The sequence below is a fragment of the Heteronotia binoei genome, chromosome 6, assembly GCF_032191835.1.
Source record: "Heteronotia binoei isolate CCM8104 ecotype False Entrance Well chromosome 6, APGP_CSIRO_Hbin_v1, whole genome shotgun sequence".
NCBI lineage: Eukaryota > Metazoa > Chordata > Lepidosauria > Squamata > Gekkonidae > Heteronotia > Heteronotia binoei.
In genome coordinates this window covers 25,087,670-25,114,855 of record NC_083228.1, presented here as the reverse complement: position 1 = coordinate 25,114,855, position 27,186 = coordinate 25,087,670, and the positions used below count along the sequence as shown (strand labels likewise).

Sequence of the window (27,186 nt, the reverse complement as noted above, 5' to 3'; positions counted from 1 at the left end):
CTTGCGAGCTACATCAATGGGACAAATGGGAATGGGCTCAGTATGCTTAATTCTTCTCAAATAGTGTTGCATTCTTTAGATTTCCAAGGGTTTGCAGCAAGCAGTATCTGGGAGAATAGGGTTTGATTCCCCACTCCTCCACTTGAACCTGCTGGAATAGCCTTGGGTTAGCCATAGCTCTTGCAGGAGTTGTCCTTGAAAGGGCAACTGCTGTGAGAGCCCTCTCAGTCCCACACACCTCACAGGGTGTCTGTTGTGAGGGGAGAAGATATAGGAGATTGTAAGCCATTCTGAGTCTTTGATTCAGAGAGACGGGCGGGGTATAAATATGCAGTTCTTACCACTAGAGTGAGGAGGGCAGATGGCGTAGTATAGCTTGATCTCATCAGATCTCAGCAGCTAAGCAGGGATGGGACTTGGAAGGAAGACTCTGCAGAACAAGGCAGCAACAAAGCACCTGCTTTTCACTTGCCTTGAAAGCCTCTTGCTGGGGTCTTCATAAGTCTTGCTGCAACTTGATAGCACTTTACACACATGCACACCATTAGGGTGATGGCTTCATTTGAGTTCTGACCCTAGTGATTCCAGTGTCAATAATCGTTTGGGCTTTGACTCCTGTCAAATATATTTCAGATGGTGATGTATTTACTTACCCTACTGGAATTATTCAAATGGTTGGATTGCTCTTCCTAGAATCTACCATCTTCCTGAAAATTAAAGTATATTACTAGGAAGAAAGACAATTCTACCCCAAAGGTAGTGAAACTGATAATTGCCTTGTAGCATCAAGATCATTATGCACTGAGAACATCTGAATTTGGTTAGTTTTGAAGAGGCTGATGTAGTCTCCCTTTGTGTCTTCCTGGTCCCTCCCATGTTCTTTATTCCATAAACTAAAATCTGCTGCTCCAATTTCCAACTCCCCTAGAAGTTGGGAGCTACATTCATGGGACAAATTGGAAGAGGCTCAGAATGCTTAATTCTTCTAAAATTGTGTTGCATTATTTAGATTTCCAAGGGCTTGCAGCAAGCAGTAATATTGAAAATGACAACTTCCAAACTCAACAAAGTACCCACTGCCGTTTTTTAAAAAAGAATACTCATAAAGTTATGCTGGTTTTATGAGAACAAAATGAATGCTTGGACTGAGAGAAAGTTATGCATGTCTGTTCCATTAAAATGAATGGTTAGAGGTTTGTATTAAATAGAAGTTCCTGTTCTTTCTGGCACAGTGGATTACAAATTAAAGTGTTATGAAATAGTAATCAATTTTTATAAGATTACAATAAAACAACAGTAGGATGATGATCATAGTCCACAGATTATGCTTTCTGTATTTCCACCTCACCCCAGGGGCATGGGATCTGCAACTACTCACTTGTAAAGCAATAAAAAAACCCCTCACCTGGAGACTGGCAATCCAATTGATTCCTTTCAAATGGTTCTTGCACTGGTTCCCTTATGCCTGCATCCCACAAACCATGAATAGAACTATTAACGAGGGTGGGAAGAGCTCAAGAGGATGTTAGTTGACCATTGTTGGCATTTTCCACTGACGGGGCAAGTGCAGAGTATAGGACACTGTGATCGATTTCCCACTGGCCTTACACTGCTCTCACACTCCTCTTCTCTGCGGGGCTTCCGTCGAATTTCACACTATATGCCCCGGGGCTGCAACTAGCTTTGCCTTTTTTGCACGGCAAACAGAAACTGGTTTTTGGAGGATCTTGTTTGCTGCGCGAAAAAGGCTGAGCGAGTTAGAGCCCTGGGGCAGATAGTGTGAAATCCAACAGAAGCCCTGCAGAAAAGAGGAGAGTGAGAGGGCGAGGCTAATGGGAAATTGGTCTGTATCTTTAAGAGGAAAGGAAAGCAGGAAGTCACTCTGATGACCTCACAGTTCAGCAAAAATATTTTCACCAGATTCTCTGAGTTTAAAAAAAAATTAAAGGTTATTTTTGTTTGCAAAATGTACTTGTCCAACACAAGGCTTGTACCCTTGTATAATGAGTACGAAGCTTAACACTCTGAGGCAACTGCAGATCCAACCCCTCCCTCCTTCTGGGATTCTGCAAAAAGAAAGGGAATGGCTCCTTTGTCTTTGGAGAAAGAGAGGAAAAACAGAAGGGGGGGGGGCGTCATCCTAAAGAGAGAGAGGCAGAAATGGGAGGGCAGTGGGTGGTACTTAAATACCTGCAGAAACAATTCTACTTTGGACAGGGTTAGCGATTCGATAACGGATAAGAACAAAGAACCACAGCAAAAGGAGTTTTGCTTACAGTGGAGCAGTAAAGTGCTGGAAGTGTTCTGAATGCTGAATGATAGTAAACAAATGCAGAAGACATAAGAAGGAGCACAGCAAGACAGATGTGAAATGTAGAAGGGATGCGCTCAGAAATTGAGGCAAAATACAAATGCAGAATCGTGGTCTTGCAGCCTGCAGCGTAGCTGCTAGGCTGCTCGGACCTGTTTGCCCTCCAGGGCGGGAGAGTGGGACTGCGCCGCGTTTAGGCGCGCTTTGCTGGGGGCGGGGTTTAGCCGCGTCAACGGCTAGCTCCCCGTCCCTCCTTCAGTCCCGTCTGCAATCCCTCGGTGTTCGGAGGGCTCTCGTCGTCGGAGGCGTTCGGAGAGGCGCGGGGCTCATCGGGAGCCATTGCGGGGCTCATCGGGAGCCATTTCGGGGCGCGGGGCTCTTCGGGAGCCTTTCCGGGAGTTCTGCGGTGTTTTGCAGGCGCTCATCGCGAAGCGCGGCGGCGGCGGCGGCGATCTTAACAGGCTGAGTTGTTTCCGGGGCTGTGGGCTAGAGTAGTTGGCCAGATTAGTCTGGTCTTGTTGGGTGGTAGCCTAGCCTTGGGGATTGGGGTGGTTTCCCTCCCCTGGTAAGATTGGGTTCTCTGTTAGGGCCTTGGAAGGCTTCTATTTTCTATAGGAGCCTGGTTGCCCAGGGGGTCAAAGCTGCAGTATTGCAGCTTGGGTACTCAAATATTAAGATATAATAAATAAATAAATAATAAATAAGCCTTGAGTTGATCCTGGGGGAAGCGTGGGCCAGGTGAGGGGCTTAAGGTGTTTTGGTCTTCCAGCGAGGCGGCCTTTTGTTGCAACCCGGCTGTAGAGCGCCTGGGCTATAGCGGAGCAACCCTTAGGTTACAGTGGAGCAGCGTTGGGTTGCTTTGCCCTTGGCTGTTGTCAGGCAGTTTGGGCGGCCATTTTGGGAGTAGCTTGAGTGAAGGGAAGAAAGGCAGTTGGGCGGCCATTTTTGAGGTGCTGGTAACTGTGGGCTGTTGCTGGGCAGACTAGGCGGCCATTTCAGATTCTTTGAAGCGGCGGCCATCTTAGGTCCCATTTTTAAAGAAGGTGGGCAAGATGTCTGGGGGAAAAGGCTCCGGCAAGCCTAAGGGCAAGAAGCCTGCACCCAGACCAGCTAAAGCTCCCGCTAGGAGGCCACCGCCTCCGTCATCATCTTCGGATGAGGAGGGTGAGGGGGCGGTGGATTTTAATATCTTGGGAAGGCTGCAGGCTTTGGAGCAGGCGGCAGGTGTTCCTTCTTTAAGTGTGGGGGGCGATGTTAGGCATGCCAAGAAAGCAAGGCAGGCCAACATTCTCACCAGATTGTCCATTCTTGAGGGCAGGTCTGGTGGACTCGCGCATGGCAGGGATGCCAGTTCCGGTGGCCCCGATGCAGGTGCGGTGGAGGAGGCGCGGACGTCGGGCATCGGTTTGCCGGTGGTGCCAGCTGGATTTGGAGGTAGGTCCGGCGATGGTTCGCAACTGGGGCCTGGGCAGGTTTGGCCATGGGGGGCATGGGGACCTGCTTCAGCAGCCGGGTTGGGCACTGCAGGGTCAGGCTTAGGTGTGCCTACTCCTTCTGGGTCTGGGCTGGTACAGAACTGGGCTTGGCCAGGGGGCCAGGGCATACCTTGTATGCATCCGGGTTCAGGGCAGATGGGCCCGTCGGGTCCCATGTGGGGAGCACCTTCACAGTACGGGATGGTGCCTTTTACAGCCTTGCCTTTTGGCGAGGTTGCTCTGCCTCTCGGGGACCATTTATTGCCCTCCACAAGGGAAAAAATTTTGAAGGGAGAGTATGTGGATATATTTTCCCTTCTGTACCGCGAAATGGAGAAGAAAGATAAAGAGGAGTTAGATGAAAAGGAGAAAGAAAAGCTGCGGAAGCGAAAGGTTGACAGAACATGGGCTAATTGGTTGCCTGGGTTCTGCATTTACGCCGGGGTAATTGCCCGGGCGCAGCCGTGGCGGGCTGCATCATTATTCCAATATCTGGACATAATTTACAAGGGTTATACTGCCTTTAGTGGATCAGCCTGGCTACAGTACGACCAGGAATTCAGAATGAGGGCCGCCCTATATCCGGCCCTCCAGTGGGATCGGATTCACCAGCAGCTGTGGCTGCAGGTTATGTCTCCGGCGAGGCCTAACCTGGGTGACCGATCAGATAGTGGTCATTTAGTTAGTAGGGCGTCTTCATCTACTTCGTCAAGCTCCCCCCGCGGTACAGCGGGGCAGGCGGTTCAACCCCGCTTGCTCTGCTGGGACTTTGGATCCCTGGGGGTGTGTAATAGAAAGGCGTGCCAGTTTAAACACGCCTGCCCCTTGTGTGGTGGATCCCATGCCTTTGACAGCTGCCCAAAAGCCCGGGGGCGCAGGAATCCAAAGAAGCCTGGCGGGGGAGGAGGAGCTTTTCCAGCCAAGAAAGGGGCCCAGCCCGATAAGGGTGGGTCAGCTTGAGCGTTGGCTGGCTAGGTATCCTAGGAGGGCGGACGCTTTGTATCTGTTGAAAGGTTTCCAGTTTGGGTTTAGGATCCCTTTTCAGGGGCCTAGAGTTCCGTTCATGTCAAAGAATCTTAAGTCTGTTCAAGGTTTGGAACAGGTTGTTAGAGACAAGATTGCTAAGGAGTTGGCTGAGGGAAGGATCCTTGGTCCCTTCTTACAGCCTCCAGTGACTACCTTGAGGGTCTCGCCTTTAGGTGTGGTGCCCAAAAAGGCGCCTGGTGAATTTCGTTTGATTCACCATCTGTCTTTTCCTAGGGGCCAGTCAGTGAATGATGGGATCCCAGAGCAGTTATGCTCTGTTAAGTATACCAGCTTCGACCAGGCCATCGCTGTGGTGAGGCGCTGCGGGGTGGGGGCTGAGTTGGCGAAGTGCGATATTAAGTCAGCGTTTCGCCTTTTGCCCGTCCACCCCGATGATTTTGATCTCTTAGGGTTTTCATTTGAGGGCCAATTTTACATGGATAGGGCATTGCCGATGGGCTGCTCTGTATCATGTTCTGCTTTCGAGCGTTTCAGCACGTTCTTAGAATGGGCTGTGCGGGAGAAAGTGGGGTTGCAGGACGTCGTGCATTATTTGGACGACTACCTGTTTGTGGGGCCAATTGGGACAGGGCAGTGTGGCCAGCTGCTGGCTGGCTTTGCGGAGCTAGCGGCCGAGCTTGGGGTTCCCTTAGCGCCGGAGAAGACGGAAGGACCAACTCAGAGGTTGACCTTCCTGGGGATTGAGATTGACACGATCAATCAACTGTCTAGGGTGCCTCTGCAGAAAGTGGAAGAGCTGAGGGCTAGGATTAGTGCATTTCTTCTTAGGAAGAAGGTCACTTTGCTGGAATTGCAGCAATTGGTGGGGCACCTCAACTTTGCCTGCAAAGTGGTTGCTCCTGGTAGGGCTTTTCTTAGGAGACTGTGTGATGCTATGGCAGGCTTGCGCTTGCCCCAGCATAGAACTAGGGTTACCTGCAGCATGAGGGATGATCTGAGGGTTTGGCAGGAATTTTTGGAGTCGTTTAACGGAGTCTCCTTTTGGAGGGAGGACTTGAGGCTTGAGGCCGAGCTCCAGGTCATGTCTGATGCTGCAGGATCTTTAGGTTTTGGAGTTTATTTTCGCGGACATTGGTGCGCGGAGGTGTGGCCTGATTCCTGGACGCAGGTAGGAGTGAACCGAGATCTTACGTTTCTCGAGTTCTTTCCCATCTTAGTTGCGGTTTGGCTGTGGGGGAAGGATATGGCCAATCACACTGTCCATTTTTGGTGTGATAACATGGCGGTAGTCCACGTCATTAATTCCCTTTCATCCAAATCGCAGAGGGTAATGAGGTTGGTGAGGGCCTTCACTCTGCGCTGCTTGCGGCTGAATATATTGTTTTTAGCCAGACATGTTCCTGGGGTGAGCAACGGGGTGGCTGATGCTCTATCTCGTAAACAGATGGAGAGGTTTCGTCAGCTGGCCCCGGAGGCAGACGGAGAGCCGGTGCCAATGCCCCAGGAGCTATGGCAGATTGGAGAGCCGAGGCCTGCAGAGCGATAGGTCTAGCCATTGCGCCTAGCACTCGGAAGTCTTACGAGCGGGCCGTGCGGCAGTTTGAAGACTTTCGGGCTGAGGTAGGGTATCGCAGGGTTTGGCCCCTCCCGGTGGAGGAATTGCTCCATTACTGTGTGTCGTTACGAGGTAAGGGGTTGGCCGTGCGATCTATTAGGGGGTGCCTGTCTGCATTGGCTTTTGCAAGTAAGGCACTTGGTTATAAGGAGGATACTGCAGACTTTCGTATTCGAAAGATGCTGGAGGGGTGGGCTAGAGAGGCCGGACCCAGGGTTGACACGCGGAATCCGGTGTCACCATCGATTCTGCGTGGGTTGAAGAGGGTATGGGGCGTGGTGTGTGCCTCGCCTTTTGAGGCATGTTTATTTCATGCCGCATCCTTGTTAGCCTTTTTTGGGGCACTTAGAGTGAGTGAGCTGGTAGCCCAGTCTAGAAACGATGTTTCTGGTAGGGCTTTGCAGCTGAGGGACCTGAAGTTGTTGGGGCCTAAGGCGGTTATTACTGTCCGTCGCTCGAAGACGGATCAGCTGCAGCGGGGTGCTGTGCTCGAGCTGGGTAGTTGTTCAGAGCTCGAGTTGTGTCCAGTTAATGCGTTGGCTGCTTATTTGGCAGTGCGTGGGCCCAAGGACGGATTTTTGTTTATACACATGGATGGTAAGCCATTAACTAAGCACCAATTTTGGGCGGTTACGTCCAAGGCGTTGGGTGAGTTAGGGTTTTCAGGGGTGCGGTTTGGTACCCACTCCTTTAGAATTGGGGCGGCCTCGACAGCAGCTGCTATGGGGTTGCCTTCCACCTCTATTCAGAGGTTGGGGCGTTGGCGTTCTTCAGCCTATAAGGCATACATACGCCCCTTTTACGGGCATTGAGCACATCGCGGGCATTGTGCACATTGGATGGTGTGCAGGAGTTGGTTTTGTTTGTGTTTAATGGTTTTTCTCTTTTTAGATGCTGCTGTTCCTGGCCAGAGGAGCCGGTGCCGAGTTCTCATCTGCGGCCATAGCTACGTGTTTTGGGCTGCTCTTCAAGCACGGAGAACTGCGGTCGGCTCTCAGCTGGGACTCAGCCAGCATGCGGTTATCGAATGGCAGGGGCGCAGGGGCCTCCAGTGGCCAGGCTTGCTGCCGTTGTTATTCAAGGGTAGAGCGGGTCCTCCTCCACAGGTCTTAATGGTTCACCTGGGAGGTAATGATCTGGGGTTATTGAAGGGTAAGGCCTTGGTGTGGCAAGCCCGGGATGACTTCCAGCGCATCAGGGAGCGATGGCCGGAGACCACGATAGTTTGGTCAGCCATGCTGCCCCGCCAAGTGTGGCGTCATGCTGTGGACCCTGCAGCTTTAGAAAGGGCTAGGTATAAAGCCAATAAAGAAATTAAAAAATTACTCGAAAAGGGTTTGGGCCACTATTTACCCCATCCGGATATTTCAGCGAGATGTCCTGACCTCTACAGAGGGGATGGGGTGCATCTCTCGGAAAAAGGTAACGTACTTTTTCTGAGAGATTTGCAGCAAGGGTTGCGGGTGGCTTTGGGCCTCCCGGTGGGTGCTAAGCCCTAAGTTGAGACTTGGCCTTATTAGTGGCAGGTTTTAGGGGTTTAGGACACTATGCGGCTAGGGGAGGACTGTGAAGCGTCCCCCACTTTGGGGGAAATTTTGGGGTCTGGCATGATCGGCCTTGGGGTTTGGAGACCCGGGTTGGAGAATGCAGACTGTCCAGGAGGCTCGGCTAGAGGGTGCCTTTCCGCCGAGACGTGCGTCTGGGTTTGGGCCCTCTGGTGCGGGCCTCCCTGCTGGGCCTGCCTGGAGGGAGCTGACCAGCTCAGCTCCGGAAGGGGGGCTGGGTCCTCGCCCGTTAATGGCAGGGGAGCGGTCGCGGTGACCCCTAGCCCTGGCCAGGCCGCTGGTGGGGTTCCCTTGCTGTTCATGTTGTAAGTTAATAAAGTGGCCCAATTTTAATCCAATACATTGTGTCCGACTCGTTATTCCGACCTTGGTGGGCAATCGTGGTCTTGCAGCCTGCAGCGTAGCTGCTAGGCTGCTCGGACCTGTTTGCCCTCCAGGGCGGGAGAGTGGGACTGCGCCGCGTTTAGGCGCGCTTTGCTGGGGGCGGGGTTTAGCCGCGTCAACGGCTAGCTCCCCGTCCCTCCTTCAGTCCCGTCTGCAATCCCTCGGTGTTCGGCCCTCCCACCCGCCCTGTATGCTATGTGGGCATTGCTGGTTGCCTCATTTGAGGAGCCGGGTAGGAATTTTTTACTCCCCAGCTGATTGGCTGGTGTTGGGGTGTGTTTTTCGCCTACCCTGCATAGCAGTGCAGTGGATTGTGGAATTGGCTTGGGAAGGTGCCGTTAAATAGGTGGTCACTTTAGTGGCAGGTTTTAGGGGTTTAGGACACTATGCGGCTAGGGGAGGACTGTGAAGCGTCCCCCACTTTGGGGGAAATTTTGGGGTCTGGCATGATCGGCCTTGGGGTTTGGAGACCCGGGTTGGAGAATGCAGACTGTCCAGGAGGCTCGGCTAGAGGGTGCCTTTCCGCCGAGACGTGCGTCTGGGTTTGGGCCCTCTGGTGCGGGCCTCCCTGCTGGGCCTGCCTGGAGGGAGCTGACCAGCTCAGCTCCGGAAGGGGGGCTGGGTCCTCGCCCGTTAATGGCAGGGGAGCGGTCGCGGTGACCCCTAGCCCTGGCCAGGCCGCTGGTGGGGTTCCCTTGCTGTTCATGTTGTAAGTTAATAAAGTGGCCCAATTTTAATCCAATACATTGTGTCCGACTCGTTATTCCGACCTTGGTGGGCAAAGGGCCTTTCTCTGTATTTTACCCTAATGGGTTAGTCATTCTAATAAGTAACACTGGTCACTAACATAACAGGTACTAGAGGAACAGTGTCTGTTCTTTAGCCTTTGTATGAAGCTGGAGAAAACTTCTCATAATTGGGAAGCAGGATACTACTTCTTTCTTATTTGAGGGAGATTTTAAATTATTTATTTTTTTACCTATACCATAAACCAAACATTGGCTCTTGCACCCATCTGACTGTAATAATGGTTCAGCGCATTTTCAGTACATCTTATCCAAAATATTTATGTGTTAGCATAACATACTATTGGGTTAAAAAGTGCATATGTTACTCTGTGACCATCAGGAAAAAGTAAAATACTACATTTGGTGGTGCTGTTCTTACAAGAGCACAGCAATGCCATCCTATGCAGAGTTGTTCCAGTTTAAGCCCTCAGACTTCAGTGGGTTAGACTGGAGTAATTCTACCTAGGATTGCACTGTAGGGGAGGGATGGTGGCTCAGTGGTAGAGCATCTGCTTGGTAAGCAGAACGTCCCAGGTTCAATCCTCGGCATCTCCAACTAAAAGGATCCAGGCAAATAAGTGTAAAAAACCTTAGCTTGAGACCCTGGAGAGCCGCTGCCAGTCTGAGTAGACAATACTGACTTTGATGGACCGAGGGTCTGATTCAGTATAAGGCAGCTTCATATGTTCATGTAGCTGACCCCAAGTGCTGTCCTTAACAGAGGTACACTCTTCCAAGTCCATTAAAGTTAACCTAAACTCTGCTTAGGTTGGCACAGGGCTTTTTTTGTAGCAGGAACTCCTTTGCATATTAGGCCATACACCCATGATATAGCCAATCCTCCAAGAGCTTAGAGGGCTCTTAGTACAAGGCCTACTGTAAGCTCCAGGAGGACTGACTACATCAGGGGTGTGTGGCCTAATATGCAAAGGAGTCCCTGCTGCAAAAAAAAAGCCCTGTGTTGGCATGAACCACATTCTAGAGGGCAACAGTGATTCTTCATGCACAAAACACTCAGAAATGTGTTCCGTTGCATTGGGCATTTTGCTATAGAAATGTAAAACCCCTGGCAAAGCTAATGGCCCAAAGATGGGGGTAGCGCTCAGCCATTGCTTCAGGTTGACATCTTGTTCAGCAAAGCTTTTTGTTGATCTCCACTTGCATTGGCAAAAGGAGGACACCTTTGACAAAAGCAGACATTTTGCAAACCAAAATTTTCTTGCACACAGGCAAAGATGACTCAGTTGCCAGAGGCTGAGAAAGAAAAGATAGCGGAACAGGTGGCTGACTTCAAGAAAGTGAAGAGCAAGCTGGACGCAGAGATTGAGATATGGGACGATACCAGCAATGACATCATTGTTCTGGCTAAACGGATGTGTGTGATTATGATGGAGATGACAGATTTCACGAGGTAATTATGCGGTGGTTTTTTAAAAATATATTATGGATTTGTAAGAGCTAGAAGCAATTGTCACATTCAAAATGGATAACACAAAGAGTTTGTAATGACAGGTGACAAGTGACTGTCAAAGCTAATAGTACTGAAAACTGAAGTATTCCCTGTGAAATACTGAAATGCCAGGAGGAAAGTTTAAACCTTTGTACCGTGCTTGCCCAGAGGAGAGGCAGTGGGTTGTTTGTCTTTGTCCTTTTTGTTTTCCTTTAATTTTGCTTGGGGTTATTTTCTCTGGTTGATCTTTTATTAATATAATTAGGCTACAATTTCAAAGACAGTTTCTTGGGATTAAGGCCCTTTGAACATGGGATTTAGTTAGAGTAGACCTGTTTAGGATTGCTCCCTTAGAATTACTCTGTAATCCACTTTGAGTCCCAGAGAGAAATTATAAATAATAATTTGAGAAAAAGCAGCCTAAGTATCAAGCACACAGGTAATGTCTCATATTTTTTAACAATTGACTGTTTCTATGGGAATAGAGTCATACATGAAGGTAAAAATTTTGACTACCTGTTATATTGGTTCTGTTTCCCCAGCTGTTGGAGCTGGGGAAACTGCAATCAAGCACTTGCTGGTCACCTCATTAAAAAAAACACCATCTTCTACTAAAATTTAAAATACTGAGTCCTTTTACTTAAATACAAAATAGCAAGTCTTGTACAGCCTCTTAGTTTAAAGTTGTAAATTTACAATCCAGACTTCCACCACTAAGTTCCGCAATGCAAATAAAGACCTGATCACTTTGCACTGCATATGCCATATGGATTCTTCCCAATAAAACAAACAGAAACATATTTAAAAAAAAAAAATTACATGCATGATGATAGGGAAGGCAGATGGTAGAACAGTGCTGTGAGTTGGAATTTTGAAACGTGTTCTGAAAGCAGTGGGTATGAAATGAATATTGAGAGTTTTGAACTGCATTATACTGGGGACTGGGAAGAATTTCCTAGTTGAGGTGCCATCTGGATCTCACAGGGTTGAGAAAACACATGATTTTAACACACATTATGCATACTCAGGGGTTTTTTTGAAAAAAATAGCTATCAACTATAACAAGGACTGAATTGTTGAGATTCCTGCATTGTGAGTAATGTAACTTTATCGTTGCGGCTTCTGTGCAGTCCCTCATGGGACTGCAAGATTGCAGACCGGTCACTGAGAAAAGCTTCTAAGCTTTTAAAGAAGTTTCTAGGCTCTAGGAGTACTCCCCCTCCCCTCTGTCTGCAGAGATCCCTTTCCAGCCCAAAGGGTCACATGATAGGGATGTGGCAAGCACTTCTCTTCTTGCTGTCATAAGGAGAGGACATGCTTCCAATAGAGCTGCTTCTTGGGTCCTCAAAGATGAGTTCCAGTAAAGTTTTCCACAAAATCAGTAGGATGGCTCTTTTCAAACATTGTGAGGATGGTGGAAAGAGAATGGCCCAGAATGATGATCATAGATTGTGTCTTCTGTGCCTGGGAGAGTGTCACAACATGGCTACTTATGTAGCACGCTGTCAACTTACCCCTAAAGCCTGATAGGGCAGAGTGGCAAGACTGAAAGCTGTTTTATGGGAGAAAGCCCAGGTTGTCCCAGACAGCAGATAAAAGCGGCTCCAATTTGATAAGGGAGTCAGGGCCCACTTGGTGACTTTGGCACCAACACCCTCAACATCAGAGGCAAAACCCCAACCTGCTGTTGTCAGATTGGCTTTGGAACTGCCTCTAAAGAAAGCCAAGGAAAAGGCCAAGGGCACAGGCTTCTTCAGCAGCACTCCAGAGCACCAGTTTGGTGTAGTGGTTAGATTCATGGACTCTTATCTGGGGGAACCGGGTTTGATTCCCCACTCCTCCACTTGCACCTGCTGGAATGGCCTTGGGTTAGCCATAGCTATCACAGAGGTTTGTCATGGGTGCTGGGGACCCTGCAGAGGAAGACGAGTCTGCCAAGGAAACTGTACCCCTGCCACCTGCACCAGTACCCCTGCCTCCTGCTGAAGAAGATCCCAGCCCCCCTGCCTTGCCCTCTCGGGTGGCTCGTGTGCATGACCGCCTCCGTCAGGACCTCAGGGATCGGAGGAGGGCGGCACGCTCACAAGCAAGACGCTCCCTGAGTCCTGAGTTTTGAGAGGATTCTGGCCCTCCTAAGAGCAAGGATGCTTGAGTTGTAACAGGATCCTGGCTGCCTCCCAGAGCCAGCAATTAGCCTAAATGGGCAACAGCCAGCAGAGGGCTATATAGCTGTGGGCTTTGGGAGGAGGCTTTGTGGAAGCAACTAGTCATCTCCCTGACGTTCTAGCATCCACTCTGGCTTGACTTTGGTTCCTGAATCCCTGACTTTGGCTTTTGACTTCTGGACTCCCTGACCTCGGCTTCTGGACCTCGGACCTGCGATACTTGCACAGCGATTTGGATTTGGACCTCGGACACTCCTGCTTGCTGGCTACAGACCTCGGACTGCCTCTGGACTTTGCCTGACCCGGCCCCAGCCATGACAGATTGCTTCCACCCGACAAACACCCACTCCACAGGATGGAGCCTGAAGCAAGTGAAACCACCGAACTACTGGCTGCGCTCCAAGCCCAGGTACAGCAGCTAACACAGGCAGTAGTGCACTTGCAGCAACAACCTGTGGCCAGTGCTCCAGCCAAGTGCCCAGTTCCCCCACCTGACAGATTTGGGGGTGCTGTGGAAGAATTTCCTGCTTTCCTGGCACAGTGTCAGCTGTACTTTGAACTAAGAGCACGGGACTTCCCCAATGACAAGACGAAGGTGTGTTTTATCATTAGTCTGTTAAAGGGGCAGGCGGCCAAGTGGGCCACACCCCTACTGGTTGGGTCCTCTCCCCTACTGACTGATTACCAGGGGTTTGAGGCCCACCTGTCTGCTGCCTTCTCCAACCCAGTCCAAGCAGCCACAGCCAACCGGAAAATCAGGGCCCTGAAACAAGGCCAGTCCTCGGTGGCTCAGTATGCCACCAAATTCAAGCTCCTGGCCCAAGACTTGGCGTGGAATGAGGCTGCTCAGATGGACCAGTTTACCGAGGGGTTAGCAGAGGAAGTCCTGGACGAACTGGCCAGGGTGGAGCGGCCCCCCACGCTCCAGGAACTTATCACCCTCTGCCTCCGCATCGATGGCCGCCTGGAAAGTCGCCGCCAAGCCAAGACCCGAGGGCGCCAGCTCCCTGCGCCATGCCACTTGGCTCCTCTCCCATCCCCAGCTAGTACCAGAGACGAGGGTGAGCCTATGCAGCTTGGAGCTGCTCGATCCCGCCTGACTCCAGAAGAAAAGGCCAGACGCCGCACGCAGAACCTGTGCCTCTACTGCGGCACGGCAGGCCACTATGCCTCTGGCTGCCCTGCTAAACATCGGATACCCGGACCTACATTGCCGCCACCGCCAAAAGGCCAGCCCCAGGCGTAAGTGGACCCTCCAGCCTGGGGCGACTAGCTGGGTCCTCCGAACAACAGGCTGATACCCCGGGCCCGTTCCTGCTACCAGTCAAACTCCGTCTGCCTGATGGACGCTGGCTGTTCGTGTATGCCATGCTGGACTCGGGAGCAGCCCACTGTTTCGTAGATGCCGCCTTTGTAAAGCAGCACCAGATCCCAGTGCAGCCAAAAGAGACTCCAACACTGGTGGAGGCTATTGACGGGCGCCTCCTCCGTTCTGGCCCCGTCACCCAGGAGACCTGTCCCATCACCTTCCGCGTCCAGCAGCACCAAGAACAGCTACATTTTGATGTCGCCCGCATGCCTCGCTTCCCGCTGATTCTAGGCCTTTCCTGGCTGAAGCTGCACAACCCCATCGTGGACTGGGCCCAGCAGGAACTACGCTTCCGAGACCCATGCCCCCATCTGACTCCTCCCACCACTCTAGCAGCCGGCATCCCAAGTGGTGGTCCTCAGCTCCCTCAGAAGTATGCGGATTTTGCCGATGTCTTTGAGGAGACAGGAGCAGATCAGCTTCCCCCTCACCGACCCTATGACTGTGCCATTGATTTGGTACCTGGGGCACCACTCCCGGTGGGGCGTCTGTACCCAATGTCGGAGCCTGAGTTGGCAGCTTTGCGAGACTACCTGGACAAGAACCTGAAACGCAGATTCATCCGACCCTCAACTTCTCCCCTGTCTGCTCCAGTCCTCTTCGTGAAGAAGAAAAGTGGGGAGCTCCGGCTGTGCAATGACTACCGGGCCCTGAACAAGATCACCATCCGCGACCGGTACCCTCTGCCACTGATCCCTGAACTCTTGGATCGTTTAAAGGGGGCCCAAATCTACACCAAGCTGGACCTCTGCGGCGCGTACAATTTGGTGCGCATACGGCCCGGAGACGAATGGAAGACCGCGTTTGGGACCCGATACGGGCAGTACGAGCACCTGGTGATGCCCTTCGGATTGACCAACGCCCCCGCTGTCTTCCAGAGGTTCATGAATGATGTATTCCGGGACCTGCTCGACCGCTTCGCGATCATATACCTGGATGACATCCTAATCTACTCCCGCAATCCTGCCCAGCACGCCGAGCACGTCCGCCAGGTCCTGCAGCGCCTACGAGCCCATGGCCTCTACGCCAAGCTGGAGAAGTGCGACTTTGACCTGCGCTCCGTCGAGTTCCTTGGTCACATTGTGTCACCACAGGGAATCCTCATGGACCCGAAAAAAGTGGAAGCGGTCCTGACCTGGCAGGCCCCTCAGAATCGCAAAGACCTGCAGCGGTTCCTTGGTTTCGCCAACTATTATCGGCAATTCGTCCCGGCCTATGCATCTCTGACCACGCCCCTGACTCAACTACTCCGCCCCAAAGAACCTTTCCACTGGTCCCCAGAGGCCGATAACGCCTTCTCCACTCTGAAGACCCGTTTTGCCACCGGGCCACTCCTGAGATACCCTGACCCCCAGCTTCCCTTTACGGTGGAAGCTGATGCCTCCAACGTGGCCCTGGGAGCAGTGCTGTCCCAGCGCGAGAAGCCGTCTCAGCCACTCCAGCCCTGCGCCTATTACTCGCGCCAGCTCACCGCTGCGGAGAAGAACTACACCATCTGGGAGAGAGAGTTGCTCGCAATCAAGGCGGCTTTTGAGGTTTGGAGGCATTACCTCGAAGGGGCTCGCCACCCTATTCAAGTGCTCACCGACCACCGGAACTTAGAGCACCTCCAGACCACCCGCCGTCTCAACCAGCGCCAGATCCGGTGGTCCCTATTCTTCTCTCGCTTTGACTTCCAGATCTCCTACATCCCCCATACCCAGAACCGGAAAGCAGATGCACTCTCCCGGAAACCGGAATACGCCCCTGCTTCAACTGAGGGCGCGCCCGCTGCTCCCATCCTGCCGCCCTCAGTGTTTGCAGCCACCTCCACTACACTCACACTCGTGGAGGACATTCGTGCTAGCCAGGCCAACGATCCCTGGGTCCAGCAACACCTCCAGGCCCTCCAAGATGACTCGGCAGGCGAGTTCACGACTCGAGGCGGTCTCTTGCTACACTGCGAACGCCTCTATGTGCCGCCCGGGCCCTTACGGGCAGAAGTGCTACGCCTGACCCACGACTCGTTGCCCGCTGGGCACTTTGGACAGCATAAGACCACCCACTTGCTGACGCGAGAATTCTGGTGGCCACGAGTTCGCTCTGATGTTGCCCGTTATGTCAGCTCCTGTGACGTCTGTCGGCGGGCCAAAGACGTCCCGGCCAAACCCTCGGGGTTGTTACAGCCCTTGCCCGCACCCTCAGGACCCTGGGATACCATCTCGATGGACTTCATCACGGAACTCCCACGATCCAAAGGTCAGACTTGCATCTTGGTGGTCGTCGACCTATTTACCAAGATGGCCCACTTCATTCCGTGCCCGAAACTTCCCACAGCTCAGGAGACAGCTCAGCTCTACCTGCAACACATCTTTCGTCTGCACGGACTCCCAGCCCACCTGATCTCAGACCGGGGGCCCCAGTTCTCCTCTCGGTTCTGGCAAGCCCTCCGTTCCAGCCTGGGTACTCGAGTGCACCTGTGCTCAGCCTACCACCCGCAGACAGATGGTCAGACAGAGCGCACCAATGCCACGCTAGAGCAGTATCTCCGCTGCTACACCTGCTACCAGCAGGACGACTGGACCACTCTGTTGCCTCTAGCGGAGTTTGCATACAACAACGCGGTCCACTCGTCTACCCAAATGACCCCGTTTGCTGCAACCTACGGCTACCACCCTCGGTTCTTCCCGGCGATCCTGCCACCCACTAATGTCCCCGCCGTCGAGGCCTACCTGCAAGAACTCCGCGCCAGCCAAGACTTGCTCCGAGAGCAGCTACAGCGGGCCAAGGAAGCCTATAAACTGGCTGCGGACCGGAAGAGGCAGGAAGGCCCCCCAGTCCAGCCGGGGGATCAGGTGTGGCTCTCGACTCGCTACCTGCGCCGGCCTGGTCGGTCTCACAAGCTGGATGCGCGGTTCATCGGACCCTACCCCGTCATGGACCAAATAAACCCCGTCGCTTTCAGGCTCCAGTTGCCACCTCACCTCCGCATTCACCCTGTGTTCCATCGCTCCCTCCTTGTTCCAGCTGCACCCCCTGACCCAGCTCGGCCTCCTTGCCCACCGCCGCCACCACCGGTGTTGGTGGATGACGAGGAAGAATACGAGGTGCGCCAGATCCTGGACTCCCGGTACCATCGCGGAGACCTCCAGTACCTTGTGGACTGGGAGGGATATGGCCCAGAAGACCGGTCTTGGGAGCCCGTGGACAATCTTCATGCCCCGGACTTGGTGCAACAGTTCCACAACGACCACCCCGACCTCCCAGGTCCCTCAACGGAGGGGGGCCCTGGGGGGGGGGATAGTGTCATGGGTGCTGGGGACCCTGCAGAGGAAGACGAGTCTGCCAAGGAAACTGTACCCCTGCCACCTGCACCAGTACCCCTGCCTCCTGCTGAAGAAGATCCCAGCCCCCCTGCCTCGCCCTCTCGGGTGGCTCGTGTGCGTGACCGCCTCCGTCAGGACCTCAGGGATCGGAGGAGGGCGGCACGCTCACAAGCAAGATGCTCCCTGAGTCCTGAGTTTTGAGAGGATTCTGGCCCTCCTAAGAGCAAGGATGCTTGAGTTGTAACAGGATCCTGGCTGCCTCCCAGAGCCAGCAATTAGCCTAAATGGGCAACAGCCAGCAGAGGGCTATATAGCTGTGGGCTTTGGGAGGAGGCTTTGTGGAAGCAACTAGTCATCTCCCTGACGTTCTAGCATCCACTCCGGCTTGACTTTGGTTCCTGAATCCCTGACTTTGGCTTTTGACTTCTGGACTCCCTGACCTCGGCTTCTGGACCTCGGACCTGCGATACTTGCACAGCGATTTGGATTTGGCACCTCGGACACTCCTGCTTGCTGGCTACAGACCTCAGACTGCCTCTGGACTTTGCCTGACCCGGCCCCAGCCGTGACAAGGTTGTCCTTGAAAGGGCAGCTGCTGTGAGAGTCCTTTCAACCCCACCCACCTCACAGGGTGTTTGTTGCAGCGGGAGAAGATAAAGGAGATTGTAAGCCACTGAATCTCTGATTCAGAGAGAAGGGCGGGGTATAACTCTGCAATTCTTCTTCTTCCAAGCCAGACTTGCTCTGGAGAACATTTGCAAAGCAGCAACATGGTCTACTTTTTCAACATTTGTCAAGCACTATTTGACAGATGTGGACTCCAAAAACGAAGCTGCACTGGGAAAGGGGGGGTTACAGGCAATGTTTCAGTGATCAGCCCACACCCTCCTCCTCTGGTAAGTGAGCTTGCTATTCTCCCATGTGGGACTGCACAGAAGCCATGAGGATGGAAATGGGGTTGCACTTACCTGTAACCATGGTTCATCAAGTGGCCTTCTGTGCAGGCACACATCCCTCCCTCCTTTCCCTGCTGAGGGCTGCCCACAGATCAAAGGTCTCTTAATGGGAGTGAAGGGAACTGAGGGAGGAGTGCTTGCCCCACCTCTATCATGTGACCCTTTGGGCAGGAAAGGGATCTCTGCAGACAGAGAGTAGGGGGAGCACTCCAGGAGCCTAGAAACCTATTTAAATACATGGAAGCTCTTCTCCACAGCAGGCCTGCACTCATGCAGTCCCCCATGTGTAGAAGGCTACTTGAGGAATAGCAGTTTCAGGTAAATGCATCCCCATTTTCTCTGGCTGTGCGGGAAATGAAAATATGTTTCAGTGAACCTGAAAGCTCAGAAATCAACAAGACAAATGAGACCCCAGTGTTTGGAGTTTTGAAATAACGTTGTTTTGAATAACATTGTTGTACACTGACCTAAGCTTATCAGCTGATTATTAGGATATGGTCCCTTAACTGGATTCCTCTAGCCCTGTGTTTGTTACTTTTTCAGCTCTGCCTGATGTCCATTGGGACTAATTAGTGGGCTCCTGAAAAGTCCAGGTGCTCTTTTTATCAGAAGCTCAAGTTTCCCTGGGCTTGTTTAGATCCTCAGACTTCTCTTCTCTGAAATCAGTTGGGTTCAAGGAAGTCTGATTATATGCTGAATTGTGGCCATTAGCTGTCAGGAGCATGCAGGCATGACTTTGCCCAAGAGCCATAGGCTAGAGGCAGGCCTAAGAACAAAGGCCTTGTCAAAGCTAAATGAATCAATGTATCCAAAGTCCCCCGACAAACAATGCTTGCAGTATGATGTCTCTGGAATTCCAGACAAGAAGGCCAGGACTGAAACTCCAGGAAATTGACAGTTGGGATCAAGGTCTCTCTCCAACTGTAAAACAAATGAGGGAAGCAGGGAAGATAGGAGGGGTGAGCCAGGGACTAACCCTGAGACCTAAACCAACAACCCCACTGCCAAGGCACAACTTGGGGTTCTGATGCAGAAGTTTGCCTGGATTTTGCAGGCTGAGATCTCAGGCTGAGATCTTTCTCATCACCTACTGCCTGGACAGTCAGCCTGGACCATTTCACTGGAGATGCTGGGGTTTGAACCTGGGATCTTCTGCATGCCAGGCAGATGCTCTACCACTGAGGCACAACCCCTCCCACTAGGACACTTTCTGAACAAAAAGGTCTGCACTAAGAATTCTAGTTTTATGCTAAAATGTATGTCACGGCAAGAACAGAATTTATTATACTGAGGCAGAGATGGCCTCTCCGTCTTAAGCTGACATTTTAATGCTCTGTTCACTTGCAAGAACATTAAAATGAAACCTGCAGTGGAGCTTTGCCCAGTCTTGTCTGTTGCTTACCTAGGTTGTGCACTCTGTCACGCATACAGTACAGTAGTTCCTTCCTATATGGTAACAGTTGAGACAAGATGTATTGCCTGTGTTTTGCAGGTTGGAGAAAGCAGTTCTGAGCTTGTTGCTCTATATCTTCTCCTTCACCTCCCTCCCACATAGTAGCATTGACTGCACCGCTGTTAAGGAGACTGGTCGACTTCCATAGCCCCTAGGGAAAGGATGATAATGACCACAGGAGATAATGCTGCCTCACCCCCTAATCTCACCCCAACACCACTCCTTGCCCCTTATCACCACTGCCAGCTGCCTCCTCTGTGAGCCATCCATTAACACCAGGGTTATACTTCTATTTCCATCTTCCTGTTGCACTTTTTCATTCAGTGAGAGTTGCAGGTAGTGTGCTTTTTGCTTATATCGAAAGTGGTCAAAGAGGCCTTATTCACACAGTTGAATTGCTCAATGTATTTCAGTGAGTTCCTTCATCAGAGTTAATTCTACATATATAGTTACCCCTAAGGTTGACTTTTATTGAAAGGCATTGGGCAGTTCAACCGTATTGATAAATTTTCCTTTGACACTACACTCAACATTTTTTTCCCATTTTTGTGGCCATTTTGGTGCCCCTTTTTAGTTTATATCAGAATATTCATTAATGATCCTGCCAATACCACCCCAATCAAATCTATCTACTAGCGATGTTCTCAGAAATGCATTTCCCCCCTCCTTTGGTTCTTAGCATATTGTAAAATTAGAACTTTAAAATCCCAGCTAGTTTCACACTTACAATCATCACCAAAAAATAATCCACATATATGATCTCTTTTTCTTGTGCATAATTGATACAAAGAATTCATACAAAATAAAGGAAACAAGCAAACAGCAAAAGGAATCATTTGGCTTGCCTCATCACAAAGAGGATTGAGGATTATGCATGCAAATTTGCTATCTATGCAAACATATTGGTTTGACCTCAGTAGATGAATATCCTACAGATGAATAAAACACATCAAATGAACTCGTCAACAGTGTTCAACGGAAAAAAGCAAGTCCTGAATTTCTCTTTTCTGCTTGCTTCTGTTTCTTGCAGTTTCAGAATCAAAACAGATAGGGTTGCCAATCCCCAGGTGGGGGCAGGGGATCCCCCGGTTTGGAGACCCTCCCCCTGCTTCAGGGTCGTCAGAAAGCGGGGGGGGGGGGAGGGAAATGTCTGCTGGGAACTCTATTATTCCCTATGGAGATTTATTCCCATAGAAAATCATGGAGAATTGATCCATGGGTATCTGGGGCTCTGGGGGGGCTGTTTTTTGGGGTAGAGGCACCAAATTTTCAGTATAGCATCTAGTGCCTCTCCCCAAAATACCCACCGAGTTTCAAAAAGATTGGACCAGGGGGTCCAATTCTATGAGCCCCAAAAGAAGGTGCCCCTATCCTTCATGATTTCCTATGGAAGGAAGAAATTGAAAAGGTGTGCCGTCCCTTTAAATGTGATGGCCAGAGCTCCCTTTGGAGTTCAATGATGCTTGTCACAGCCTTGATCTTGGCTCCACCCCTAATGTCTCCTGGCTCCACCCCCAAAGTCTCCTGGCTCCACCCCCAAAGTTCCCAGATATTTCTTGAATTGGACTTGGCAACCCTAAAAACAGATGAGATGCAGGATCTATTATTTGCTCCTCAGGAATTATCACCAGCCAAAAATGCCTTTCACATTTTAATCAGTATCTGTAATTATCAAAATGGCCCCATCTTTGGATGCTTAAATCCAGTGACTGAAGCCACAGACAGAAAAACATTCTTTTCTACAAACCGGAGGGAAAAGCCCGGATTTGAAGAAAAACTTGAAATCTAAAAAATACATGGACGGGTTTTTTAAAACCCCGCTAAAATAATAGAAGCTACATCTGCAGCTTTAAGAAACTAATGCCATCAGTGGCCTTTGATAGGTAACAACAGTAGCATTGCCAGGGCTTGGTTTCTGTCAGCAAAAGCCAGGGGGGTGGGACAGAGTCTTTCCAGAGCTGTTTTGTTCTTTGAGTGAGGACTTATTGGGGTGAGTGAGAAGGCTATAAGGGAGCAGGAAAAAGGAAGAGGCTATGGGCACTTTTAGGAAAGGGGAAGTGGAAATAGTGGGGAAGAGAAAAATGAGATGCCCTCTTGTTTGTCTTAAAAGTCTTTGGTTTGTCTTGGAGAGGCTGTTTTGCCTTTGGGGAAAAAAAGAGTTAAACATTTTCTTCCCCTGTACAACCCTCTCAATTGGGCATTTGTATTTTTTTTTAAAGTTGGGATGATATAGTCATGGCTCTCCTAGCATTTTGTCTGTTTTGACACTAGAGAATGGACCTGTTAAAATGTGCTTTCATTTAAATCGATTTACATATGCACATATATATTTCCCCTTCTGACAAAGATATAAATCTCCCTGTGGGTAACAGTAAGGTCCACAATCTCACAAAAGGAGAAATGTTATTTCGGAACCTTTCTCAACCCCCTACCATATAATTATATATTACAGATTATGTTATCTTGGTAATAATGGTGTAGACTTCTAGTTGAAGAGTGCTACTGGTTTCATAATGCTGTTGTTTTATGGAATTATCAGGGCAATTTAATGTTATTTGTTACAAGTGGGAGGCCCATGAGACTTACGGGGGAAAATTCCATCCCCGCCCCCCCCCCCCCATCATGACTCCAGGCCTCATTACCCACCAGAGGTGACGGCAACAGTACTTGGGAGCCATTCCAGTGAAGCAGTTCACATTTTCAAGGGGAGGGGGATTTAAATCTACAGTTTATTATTTTTAAAGCTGGATTTTTCTGCAAACCTAGGAAGCACCCCAAATTTGCAGAAAAAATAGATTTAGCATCAGCATTCACAGATTTAGGTAAGAACATAAGAGAAGCCATGTTGAATCAGGCCAGTAGCCTATCCAGTCCAACACTGTGTCACACAGTGGCCAAAAAACAGTGACATCAGGAAGTCCACCAGCAGGGCCAGAACCCAGAACCACTCTCACTGTTGCCCCTCCCAGTACTAAGAATACAGAGCATCACTGCACCAGACATAGTATTCAAGCTATATTTTGTGGTTAATAGCCACTGATGGAACTCAGCTCCATATACTTATCCAATCCCCTTTTGAAGTAGTCTATACTTGTAGCCGCCACCATCTCCTGCTACACTGAATTCCACATGTTAATTACTCTTTGGGTGAAGTAGTACTTCCTTTCATCTGTTCTAAGTCTACTGATTAATTTCATTGAGTGCCCATGAGTTCTTGTATTGTGAGAATGGGAGAAAAGTGCTTCTTTCTCTGTCTTCTTTATCCTATGCATAATTCTGTAAACCTCTATCATGTCACCCCTCTGTCATCTTTCCTCCAAGCTAAAGAACCCTAACTTCTTTAACCTAACTTCATAGAGGTGTTCTGTCTCTTTAATAATTTCAGTTGCCGTTTTCTGCACCTTTTCCAATGCTATATCTTTTTTGAATGGCCAGAACTGTACACAGTATTCCCAATGAGGCTGCACCACGGATTTATACAGGGGCATTATGATACTGGCTGATTTTCCTTCCAATCTTCCTAGCATAGCATTTGCCTTTTTTTTTTAATTGCAGTGAGTCAACAGCTTCAGTGAGTTATCTACCAAGTTATCTTCGGTGAGTTATCTGCCAAGTTCTCTCTCCTGGCCAGTTAGCACCAGTTCAGATCCAATCAGTGTATATTTATAGATAAGATTTTTGGCTCCAATGTGGATTGCGTAGCCATTGCTCATATTGAACCTAATTTACCACATTAAGACACACTCACCCCGCCTTGACAGATCACTCAGGAGCTCCCCACAGTCATCCCTGGTTCTCACGACCCTGAACAACTTAGTGTCATCCATAGACTTATCCAAATCCAAGTCCAAATCATTAATGAACAAGTTAAAAAGTACTGAGCCTTGCAGCATCCAACTGCGTACCACCGTCCACTGTGAAAACTGCCCATTTATACTCGTTCTGTGTTTCCTGCTAATTAACCAATTTTTAATCCACAAGAGGACTTATGCTCTTATTCCATGACTTCTGAGTTTACTTAGGAACCTTTAATGAGGAACTCTATCAAAGCTTTATGGAAGTCAAGGTAAACATCTACTGGGTCACCTTTGTCTACATGTTTGTTCACCCCTCGCAGAACTCTAAACAGTTAGTGAGACAAGTCCTTTCCTTACTATATCCATGCTGATTCTTCCTCAATAGCTTTTGTATCAACAAGTATCAGCAGTTGAGGCCACATGTTGCTATTAGATATATAGCCAACAACAGTCTATCAGAGAGGGGTTTTTTTTTAGAAAGAGCCCAGCAGGCGTTCATTTGCATATTAGGCCACACCCCATGATGTCACCATTGTTTTACACAGGACTTGTTTATGAGAAAAAGCGCAACAGGAACTCATTTCCATATTAGGCCACACCCCGATGTCAAGCCAGCCAGAACTGTTCCTGCGCATTCCTGCTCAAAAAAACCCCCCAGCTATTAGATATATAGCTAACTATAGTCTTCACAAAGGTAACTGTGAGTGATTATGTCACAGACTGGACAAATTTAAATAATGTAGAGAAAACACACTTTTGAGACTACGTTGTGTTAGTTAATGGAGATATCCTCCAGACACCTACACAATTAAAAACAGTGTTCAGACAGTGTTTTCTCAGACATAATGTTGACTGTGAAGCTTCTAATAGGCCTCTGGAAAGTACCCTGGAGCCAGAGTGAAAAAAAGTCTGTAGATGTAGTCACATAGTCTATAGCAGAACCTGTTACTAGTTGTGCACATATAGTTAATAGTTTAATACAGTGGGCAGCCTTTATTTAAAAGCCCCATATCTTCCATCTGATAGGACTGAGCCACTCTCCTCAAAAAGGAATGGAAATAGATTGCTTATGGGATCCAAATACACAAGACACTGGGGATTTTGTGAAACGATGGGGCACTTTTCAAATTGGAACTGTTTCAGACTCGGAGAATGATGCAGGGGGGGGGGGTGGCTTCCTTATGTCACACTCCAGATCTAATCATGCCCTGTGGGCCTGATCTCCCTCCCTCCCTCTCTCTCTCTTTTGCCATCAAGTCACATCTAACTTACAGCAACCCCAGGGGGTTTTCAAGGCAAGAGACTTCAGAGGTAGTTTGACCTTGATTTGTACAGAAACTGCTAGCAGCATGGAGTTTTCAGCTTCTCCTGCAGTTGAGCTTGGAGAAACTATGAAACAGGGACCAATCAGCATGAACGGATCCCTCCCAGATAAGATAGTCAGATGCAAGAGTGGAAATATCAGGTAACTTTCATTCCTGCAGTGGGTAGTTTATCACTCCATGGGTATTCTGCCATCCTTCAGCTTCAAGAACTGTCTGCCCAGCCACTGAGTGTTGAGATCTGTCTGTTCAACAGAAGCCCTAGAAGCGTTCCACTACAAGCAGCTGTTCTAACTTCCTTCATTCGCCTTCTCCACTGTTAATTCTGTCATGGAGAAAATACACAGTGCCAAAGATTTGCAAAGAGACTGCTTGACTGGATGCAGGAAGAGCTGCCATCCCATTGAGTTGGGAAGCATTCTAAAATAGTTTGTGTACTTGAGTCTTGCCTTCATGTCCTTTCATTGCAGCAGGTAGCCAGTGCTCCACTTCTGCCCATTTTACACCCCTACTGCTCTGCAGAAACATCCTGTGATTTATTTTGCCACAGAACAATTCAGCCTCGAATGAATGAATTTAAGTGATCTTTCCGCCACTCTTCGTAGAAGCTCAAAACATCTTGCAATAAAACAAACATCCATTCCGACAAAAATTAAAAACAATCAAGAATTAAAACCAACCAAAAATTTTAAATCAAACAAGAGAAATGCGTGCCTCCCCCAATCTAACATGTAACTGCTGTGAAGTGACCCCCTCAAGGGGCTTTGAAGGCAAATGAGAAGCAGAGGTGGTTTGCCATTGCCTTCCTTTGCAGAGTCTTCCTACTCTGCTTTGGAGCGTGGACTCTATGGCATAATATTCAGCTGAGACCTCTCTCTGTCCCAAAGTCTGCTTTCCATAGACTCCACTACAAAATCTCCAGGAATTCCCCAACCTGCAGCTGGCAGCCCTAGTCAGGACTGGCCCCAATTAATTCTACCACAAGAGCCAAAGTAGGCCTGGAAAGATCCTCCCCCCCCCCCACTTATTGACAAAACCAAGCTTAGTTGGCTGCCAACAGGCAATGAGGGGAAAGTGAAGGCAGCTTCCCCAGTGGCTTAATATTACAGGACTCATATTCTTTCTTTCTGTCTGTCTTTCTCTCTTTCATGCTCTCTCTGTACCTAGAATAAAACATCATGTTCTGCTACAAAGGATACCATTTTTTGTGTATATCTCTCTGGCTGTCTCGTTCCTCAGAGGAGGAGGGGGAGGAGCCCTCAGCCAATTGAGGGAAGGCTTTCTATGGCTGTTCCCTCCTCCTCCCTCCCTCACTTGAGAGAGGGCTTTCTTTAACACCCCTGCAAAGCCATGCCAATGTCAATCAAGGGAAGGCTTTCTGTGGCAGTTTCCCTCCTCCTCCTTCCATCAGCCAGTCAAGGGTAGGCTTTCTCTCTCCTCTATGAAATAGTGCCTCAGTCCTCAGCCAATGGAATGCAACAGACCTTGAGTGGTGGTTGACGGGCCAATGGTTTATGCAGTTCACTCCACAGCCAATGGGAGAGCTGGATTTGGCCACTACCACATGGCTTTTATTATATAAAGAATGATGCACCCAAATATATCATCTAAGATCACTTGCTTCACCTTGCCTTTTGGTACAGTTGGCCATCGCCTAGAAGGCAGCCACAATACACAGGAGGCACAGTTTCCCCTTTCCTTGTGAGTACGTATTCTTTGTACTCTGATGTGTGTGTGTGTAAAACACTGGCTGAGTTGTCTTGACAATGTTAGTGCAGAACAACATTCCCAATGACAGAAGCCTATTCCTTCTTAATTTAGTGATTGTGAAATCTCTTTTATTGGAGTCAGTTTTTCTGCCCAGGTGGCCCTACAGCAGCTGTCCATTACAACTTTATTCCTGTAAAACAAAATGGGTAATGTGTGACCTTTTCTCCAGGCAGTTTTAGTAGATTGTTTCTCACAGGGAAAGAAACTGCTTTGTCTCTTTCTAGCTTCTACATTTATTAAAGGTACCTGGGCCATCATCTGTATTATCACTTATTTAGAACATTTGTGTTAGTAGGGTAAACATTTTCTAAAGGAATAGACAACTAATAAGTGCACAGCATCCAGATTTATCTCTCATCCCTAATACAAGAAATGCATTATTTGCAGTGCCTCATTACACATTTGTAGTGCTGACTTCTGAAAGCATATCAGGATTGGTAATAATAAAGCTGTACTTCAGCAATTTCTCTTGTG

At 49.5% G+C, this 27,186-nt stretch overlaps 1 protein-coding gene across 2 annotated transcripts in view; it reads left to right on the top strand.

Moving 5' to 3' along the window:
* CTNNA3 (catenin alpha 3) overlaps nucleotides 1-27,186 on the top strand; it is a 1,035,346-nt gene that overhangs the window by 938,185 nt on the left and 69,975 nt on the right. For both annotated transcript variants that reach the window (XM_060241118.1, XM_060241119.1), the window contains one exon: nucleotides 10,355-10,536. In XM_060241118.1, the coding sequence (XP_060097101.1) occupies nucleotides 10,355-10,536 (182 nt within the window). The remainder of the gene's footprint in view (nucleotides 1-10,354; nucleotides 10,537-27,186) is intronic.